The sequence below is a fragment of the Aphis gossypii genome, chromosome 1, assembly GCF_020184175.1.
Source record: "Aphis gossypii isolate Hap1 chromosome 1, ASM2018417v2, whole genome shotgun sequence".
Classification (NCBI taxonomy): domain Eukaryota; kingdom Metazoa; phylum Arthropoda; class Insecta; order Hemiptera; family Aphididae; genus Aphis; species Aphis gossypii.
The window spans coordinates 58,192,952-58,202,308 of NC_065530.1; the positions used below are offsets into that span (position 1 = coordinate 58,192,952).

Genomic DNA, 9,357 nt, shown 5'->3' on the forward strand with positions numbered 1-9,357 from the left:
ATATACGGGTAATATAGTAAACCCTTTTGGGCTCACCGTCATCATTTTTAAACGTCGATTTACCTACTTATAATCTTGTAGATTTTCAAAAATCGGTTTTGGGGTAGATAAAATTTAAGTGTAAGTATACACACGCGCCGATTTGCTGTAGTTTTCGTTGTGGTGTTGACATAAAAACGATATCATATTAACATTATACCCATACACACTACTACGCAATACCTCGTAGATGACTGCAGTATATTAATTGCTGTGTACCTATTTATAATGTGAAGTATACACTGTACTAATCGGATGTTAGGTATGTATATAATATCAAAATAATGTCTGCGAGTGGTAACGAACCACAAACCACGATATTATTATATTATAACGTTGTAGACGTAAGGTATACCTACCTATTATTTATCAGATAAACCGCATTGGTTTACTCTGTTATCCTCTGAGCTTTGTCAGAACTGCATACAGGTACATTAAAAATAACTACCTAATAACTCCTATACGTCTGCAGTCATCGTCGAAAACCAAAACACTCCAACGTCATACAGATTTAGGTAGGTACGTATAATGAATTGTACACATGAACACGTACCTGTATAGGTATAGTTTTGTTTCAGTATAATCGGTAATTATTACATAATACAAAACCACATTTTTTCATTTCAAAACCAATTGATTAAATAGTATATAGGTATATGACCTACCTCTATATACCTATATTTTAGTCATGACGACGAAGGATATTATTGACCTATTTACGTATGTGTACCTATATATATTAAGTAATTTCCTAATATATCGTTGGTCTATACGATATTGATTGACAAGCGTGTATAGGAAATAAGGATTTATACATAAAACATACATCGCACAGTGTATAAAATATATAAATAAAAACGAACGAAATGTTATATAATATACTTGTGTCAACAACGAGTTTTATTAATTTTTTTTCTTTTTATCTCAATATTATTGCTATTTATAATAATATTCGAGTTTATATATTATTATGTACATAAAAAAAAACATTCATATATAGGGATATACATATAAATATATAATAGGATTGGCACTTGTACACAGTTTTACCCTATCTTAAAAATTAGTCTACTGTCATATATTATGTACATATACATATTGTAAATATGTATAGTTTACAAACGACTTTATTTACATATATGAATATAAATATACGCGCGATCTGCAATATCATTTATTATACTTATATATATAAACATAAATAGGTAGGTCTGATGTATATATATTCGCGAGAAATATATTAAGAATTTTACAACAAACAAACAAACAAATAATGAATATGCTTAATGCACGGTTCCCGTCGGACAAAATATTATGCGTTGAAATATATCCAACGAGACAGAAAAAAAGTCTTATCACAATAAACAACACGTAAATAATAATAATAATAATAATAATGATAATATTATAGATACCTACATTTAAACATATAATAATATAAAGTCGGAAAAAATAAAACGATCTCTCGGCGCACTCGCAGGCGGCAGTAAACGCGCTGCGGCGAGACGGATCTGGGCGTATATATATACATACAATAAATATTATATTATATTTATATATTTTGCCGGATATACTTACAATACATGTACCTACATCGGGTTGGGGTGTATGGATGGCGTTATGTTGCATACACGTGTATGCATATTATATAGAGGAACTCGTTAAGACAATATTAATTTACAGTAAACAATAATATAAAATAATTATGTATTATTAAAATCGCGCGATTCGGTGATAGTATCGATATATGATAATGCAATATATAGTGCCGGGGTAGCTGCAGTTGGTTTGCAAATTATTTAATATTCTTCCGTCCTCGGACGACGGTTCATTTAAAAAAAAAAACATTTTTTTTTTCTTGCGGGTGACTAGTTTCCATGTACAATATGATAGTATTATATAGTAATAATAGTAGTAGTACGTATAATAATAATAATAATATTAATAATAATTGTATAATAAGAGAAATATTATTTTATACATAATAATAACATATTATATTATAATATTATATATAATAATAAAATAGAACGCGGCGCGTATATAGTCTTTAAATACCGTTTTGCCGTGCGAGAGTATACCGCGGCAGCACCACTAAACGCTCGTGGTGGACCCTGGGCCCCCGCCGCCCATCGACGGGGTGGGCGACACGGGGGTGGCGGACCGCCTACCGGCGGGCGACATCGACGAGCGGGCGGGCGGCGTGTGGGTCTGCTGTACCTGTCCGCCGGCGGGCTGGTGCGTGGGCGGTGGGCCCTGTTGCTGTTGCTGCTGCTGCTGTTGCTGTTGCTGCAGCCCTTGGGCGATGAGGTGGGCCATGGTGGGCCGGTGCGACAGGAGCGATTGCAGTTGGTGCGGGTGTCCGAACAGTTCGGAAGGGTGTTGGAAGTAGTGCGGCAAATGCGGGTTGCCGTACAGCGGGTGGTGCGGCCTGGCCGCGGCCACCGCTGCCATCTTCAACTTTTCGATCTCGGCTTCTTGCAGCCGCTTGGCTTTGGCTCTACGGTTTTGGAACCATATTTTCACCTGTTAATTCGAACACAAGTCGCAGAGATTAGATAGGTGAAAAGCAATAATATAATTAATAATAGCAATCATATTATTATTGAAATTTCGATTTTATTTTAAAAATGTATTGGGTTTTTTCCTTGATATAATTATACCCGTGGGGGCTATATTCCAGACCCCAATATAATATTAATTTACGTTCCGTTTTAAATAAAATCTCATAAAACCAATTACAAACGTTCGCCATATACGAAGTGTATTTTAAGATGAACATAAAATATTATATTATCATTATATCATTTATTCCGGTAGACATTTAATTATTCAAAACATTGTGATATACTCAATATATACTCTACTATAAAGTATAATATACATTCCACTAGAATTATTGTTTTAAAAACACCTGTTAATTGTGCTCGACGTACCTAACTGATTCAATTTTATAGAACTCATAAAAAACCCGAAATAACGTATCACGAAAATTGCCTACAACAAATATAAATAAGTACATAACGATTGCTTTACCTGTGTTTCGGTCAGATGTAGCGAATTGGAAAACTCGGCCCGTTCGGCGATGCTCAGGTACTGCTTTTCCCGGAACTTTTTCTCCAGGTTCAACAACTGTTGCGTAGTGAACGGCGTTCGGGGTTTCCTGTTGGGCTTGTGCTTCCGCAGGTTGCACTTGAGTTTGGGCGGTTCGCCGTTGTTGGAATCTGAAAGAGAAAACGGAAACGATGAGTACACCCGATAAACACATTTAATAATATAAAATATATATATTATATACGAATACAGTACAATAATGATGATTATAATAATTTCATAATAAAAGCGCGGTTTAATATAGACGTGATTTATGACAATGATAATTAATATGATATCGTTTCGCGGCGGAACACACACACACACTCGTAAAAAACTTAGTGTACGATAGCAAACTCACGCGCGCGTATATGTGTGTGTCGTCCGTCTATAAATACGCGGTGTATGTGCATATACATACTTATTATATATATATGTATATAATAGAACTCGACGATTAACGACGATAAACGGTGACAGCGCGCGTGTGTGTGTGCGTGTTTAAAAATTTGTGGCAAATAATTTAAACGCGTGAAAACCGAGGCCAAAAAATGTAAAACCTACAGACTTATATAAGCGGCGGCGGTGGTTATCGACTATACAGTAATATATTGTTCGTGTTTAGGCCAGTTTTTTTTTTTTGTCGTTTCCTCTTTCTTGGCACGACCCTCGCGCGTTTGTCCGCGTGTGCGTTTGTCATCGTTATACGATGTCTGTGTGTGTATGTGTGCACATCGCGTTGCCGGGTCGGGACTCGCGCCGATTAACACATTTTACGTTCGTTTTAACGTGCATTTGTCTCGGTCGCCCGAGAGAGCAATTAGACGCCGCTAAAAATAATAATAAAACGGCCGCCGAGAGGAACTATATAATATACCGCAGCGCGGCGCATATTATGGTGAACAGAAAAAAAAAAAAAAAAAAAATCGCCCAATTAGAGAGAGATACTGCGGCGGAATACCGCAGACGACGACGGCAGCGTTATAGGTTACTGCTGCAGCCGGCTAGACCGAGATCGAAAAAAAAAAATACGCTACACGCGCTGCCAAACAATAGCTGATTTGTATAAAACCGTGGCAATTATTATTATTGTAATCATACGATTGTACACTATACACATATATAGGTAGGCACTTATACTATATGTGTATTGCAGCGTCTATTGTCACGTGTAACAATATAGCATTAATATATATTACCTATACCTACCTATCGTCTGAGCGCGGTAAACTTTATAAAAAATACGTTTATAGAAGTGCCCTCCAGTAGGTACCTATATGTATATAGACTTAGTGGCAAGTATGAACCTACCTATCGTAAACGGTTTAAGTGATGAAATAATAATTTGAGCGCTCGAGTTCAAGTCAACGGTGATGACCTATCTAAACTTATTACATGTAATTTTTTTTTTGTCCATTTATAATCGTCGTCTCTATAATCATATTAATATGATATAAACGATGTACACACATCGTCATAAACATTACATTTTTTATTCATTATTCATTTTCTGAGCAGACAAATCGACAACAGAACGATCTATGAGTTATGGTAGTATTATATCAATAGGTAAGTTTAATATATATATGATGGTGAGCGCCTATATAATATATGATATTTCTTCGATACAGACGTGTGTAATCGCTGCAGAGATAATGTTATCATTGATGTATACTAAATAGAGAATTAATTATTTTGGTGGCTATAAAGGTATATAAGCTATTTTCGAGCAAAATATTATTGTGCTATCTTTACTTTTGTTGCATTTACGTTTTATAATTAAAATATGATATATACATCTGATAGGGCAATATATTATAATAGTTGTATCATCATTAAACCTAATTTATATTATACATATTACATATAGGTAATATTTTATTTATATTTTATATATGATCTATACCTATATATTGAATAGGTAATTTAGATATAAAATATAAAGTAACCAAAGTATCAACATATAACACTCGACTTAAACGATTGAAAAAAACAAATACTATTATTATTATATAGGTAGATACTGCAAATATCTGCAGAACGACTTGTAAAGTAATACCTATATGTTTGTCGAGAAAATTAAAACGTATGAAATGTGTTTCGAAAGCGATATATTAATAATTATTATTTGTTCAGTCTTAATTGTAATTATATCGTTTGTTGTGTATAAGGTATGCATAATTCACCTTTGCTTGTCATAAAAAATACTATACATTTAATGTATATTATACCAAATAAATAATGACAATAATAATACAAATAATATGTATTTAGGTACACAAGAAACGGAAGACATGCATAATAGATTAAATTAATAATAATAAGTTGGCTGTAAATATTGACTTACATAAAATGTAATAACGGCAGAATACAAGACAAAAATCTGTGTTTAAAAAAACTCATATCAATTTCGAAACGCCATAATAAGATATGCAAGTTAAATATTATATTTCGTGCTATGCGTTTGCTAAATCATAATGGTCATGTTATCATTTAAGTTGAGCAACTATTTTAAATTAATTTCAATTTGACACCTGTTAATAATAATATTATGTATCTCATCCACGATATATGAAATTATGCGAAAAATATAATTGAAATTTAAAAGCATAGGTTAGGTTAGGTAAGTAATTATGTATAAGTAGGTACATTAAGTATATTAATATAATATAAGTTCTTAAATAATATATTTTACAAGAACATTTGTGTGGATAATTTATAAAGGCACATTGCAGGTTATTACTAATGCAAATAATAAAGGAATTCTTAATGTTGGCATAAATCGATACATTTTTCCGTTCAAAACTATGAAGTGATGCCAATTCGCACTTATAATATCGTGAATGTAATTATTATTATTTGATAATTAACCGGTAATTTTGACGCATATTAGTTTAATGAGAATCATGACAATCGTATATATAAAACATAGGTAGATCACATATAATATACTGCAAAACAGCCTAAATTAATAACAAATTAATAAGATAAGAGGGACAAAGAACTATAATAATTAAAAATTAAAATTCAAAGAATTATCATAATAAGACGTATATATTATAATTTGACATAAATTATCGCAACGTTTCGACTTATAATCGATTATTTGAGATCGCTTTTAGAACGATATTTTATTAGGTATTGTTTGCTTGTCAAAATTCGACCGTTGAACGAGGTCGCCGAAAAACTATAATAATAATAAAACAATAATGCGATAATGAACCGTAGATATGGAATCATTATAATTCATATTATAATATCATCATATAGCGAGCAGCGCATCAATAATTAATATTCGGCTAATTGACTGCCGTCATTGCTTTCATTATATATCATAAAAGAACGGTATAAAAACACAGGCGTTATATTCTGCGAGCGGAAATTATGCGCAGCAGATACCTATAGGGATAAAAATAAATACCGACAATTAGCTGCCTATTATGCCAACAATAGACGTTCTAAAAATAGTGTTGTCGAGCAAACGTGGCGGTAAAAAAAAAAAAGAAAAAAAGAGAAAAGTTTTTGACACTCGTTTAAAACAACACGCGCACTGCGCAGTACAGCATCAGTCGAACTTACGATAAGTCTATACGACTATATTAGCTCTAAGTATAATATAATATATATTGGATTTGAGAGACTTACCAGGCGATCCGGAGTTGAGACCGGTGGAACCGAAGCCGGGAAAAGTGCCGGCGTAATGCGGGTGCCAGGCTCCGGGGGCGGCAGGATGCTGCATGCCGGCGGCCGAATAGGCGGCTGCTGCGGCGGCGGCGAACGCCGTGAACGGTGTCGGCCGGACGGGCGCGACGGGATGATGATGGTGTCCGCCGCCCGGGACGGACGCGCCGCCGCCGGACATCATGAACGCGGCGCGGGCGGCCATCGAGCCACCGGGTTGCTGGAACGGGTGGCCGCCGTGGTGCTGGTGATGCGACAGCGGTGGCGACGACGTGTGAAGCGGCATCGGCGAACGGCCGCGGTCCGGCGTGCTGGACGAACACCGCCGGCCGACGGGCGCGCCGCCGTCCGTGGTCTCCACGTCCACGCTGTTCCGGTCGTCGTCGTCGTCGTCGGGCGTGTCTATGTCGTCGTCGTATACGGAGCCGGGTGTCGGCGACCGGACGGGCCTGGTGTCGGCCAGCAGAGCGGCCACGCTGAACTTGATGTGACCGGACGGCCGAGCGGCCGCGACGACCGAAGACCGCGGGCTGCTGGCCGTGTCGTCGTTGTTGTTGTTGTTGTTGTTGTTGTGCAACTGGTTGTGGTGGCCGTGGTGGTGATGATGGTGAAGGTGGTGGCCGATGCCGGCGGGCGCGACGCCGCCCATCATCATCGCCGTCGTCATGTTGGTGGCCGCGGCCGCGACCGTCATCATGCGCGACGACTTGCCGTTTTGCTGCACGCCGTCGTCGGCGCCGTTGCTCTCGGCTCCGGCGGCCGCGCGTTGCTGTTGCTGCTGCTGCTGTTGCTGTTGCTGTTGCGGGCCACCGTTGTTGACGGACGGCGTCGGCGGCGGCGGCAACAGATGGTTGAGCGCTAACACTGTCATATTTGCTGCTCCGGTCGGTTCTAGCATGTGTGTCCGCACGAACGGTTTGTAAAGCGCATTCAACGCGCGCGGCTTACCACCGGCAGACCGCAGCGGACGAAGCGCGCGAATTCATAAAACGCGAAATAATCTCGATGTGAGGTCGTGTATGTCGCGGCGATAGACGACGAACGAGTGTAAAATATTGTTTTGTTTCTGTCAATCGAGAAAAAAAAATATTAATAATCGGAAGGCGCGGGAAAAAAAATAACAAAGTGTTCGATTGTATTGTAATTAATAATATTCGACGCGTTAAGGCGCACACGCGATCGATTACGGCACCGGCGTTAATGTTATTCACGGTGATGGGCACACTACTGCGATCGGGCGAACAACAATAATAATATATATTATATTTTATTGCAACAAAATAATACTATCGCGTTTGCGCGGCGGAACACGGACAGTAGCGGTGTCGTCGGTCGACTGAACGTCCAGACGGTTAGCGCCGCGGCTCGCCGCGACCTCGCGACGGCGGCGGCCGCGACCAGAGCGCGCCCGGTAGTGGCCGCCGGCGCCGCCCACCGCGCGGGTCACGCCCATGCCGGCCCCCGTGACACCGTCGACGGTGCTGCTGTCGCTGAGTGGCGGCGGCGGCAGTGGGTGGTTCAGTAGGGGCGGCGGCGAGGGGGCACGCCGTTTCGTCGATACGACTACCACGGACGCATCCGTCGTCGTCGTCATCGCACGCCGCCGCTGCCACCAAATTATATTTATTGTTTTTGCCGTCCTCTCGCTACCCCTCGACAGATCGTTAACCGCCTGCTTCAGTGGCGTACATTATATTATCATAATACATATAATAATGTTATAGTAGTAAGTATACTGCTACTACCTAAGTACTTGCGGTTAGTATACTCTTGACTACTGCGGCATATATAGGTACACACGAATGCATCTATAACATCCCTTCTCTGTATTATATATTATGATGTATATATTATCTATATGTAACTATAGACGAGAGTTATAGATAAATATAGAGACGAAAACGCGTGGCTAACTTCGAGTGTAGGTAGGTTACGATTTCTGTACAAAATCGCACCGTACGTAGCCTAATTAGAAAATAACATAAAATAGGTAACTATATATAATTTAAGTTTAGTGTTCCTCGACAAATGGCTTTATATTTAGTATATATACTACACCTGTATAGGTTTTTGAAAATTAGCGTTTTACTTCAATAATTACCCATATCTACAAGCGTACCTATTATCGAATGCTCCGGCAATTAAAAATAAATTAAACGTTAGTTCAAATATTTATACTAAAACATATTTATACCACTACGAAATGACCTCGATTGTATTATTGTTATTATATATAATATTATTATAAATTTAATATGCTTATGGAGCGTGACAATAATTCATTTAACAATACAAATATTTTCTACAAATCGTCAATATGAATTATTGATATACCGCATTTATTAATTTACTCGAAATGACTATACAATATAAATATATAATAATATTTAAACATTAAAGTATTATATTATGTATAAATACATAATAGTGTGATATTGTCGATTATATTTGTATCATAATTGATAATTGTATGTATCACTAAAATAAATCAAATACGTTTATCTAAATTGATTCATCAAAGATGTCGATGTATGTATAAGTATA

At 37.8% G+C, this 9,357-nt stretch overlaps 1 protein-coding gene across 1 annotated transcript; it reads right to left on the minus strand.

Moving 5' to 3' along the window:
• Positions 1-906: 906 nt before the first annotated feature.
• On the minus strand, positions 907-8,170 carry LOC126555852 (muscle segmentation homeobox-like). Its single transcript, XM_050210760.1, has 3 exons — positions 6,778-8,170; positions 3,076-3,263; positions 907-2,565 (listed from the first exon to the last, which is right to left on the minus strand). Exons 1-3 carry the CDS (start codon positions 7,709-7,711, stop codon positions 2,134-2,136), a joined length of 1,554 nt encoding a protein of 517 aa, XP_050066717.1. The 5' UTR covers positions 7,712-8,170; the 3' UTR covers positions 907-2,133.
• Positions 8,171-9,357: the final 1,187 nt, after the last annotated feature.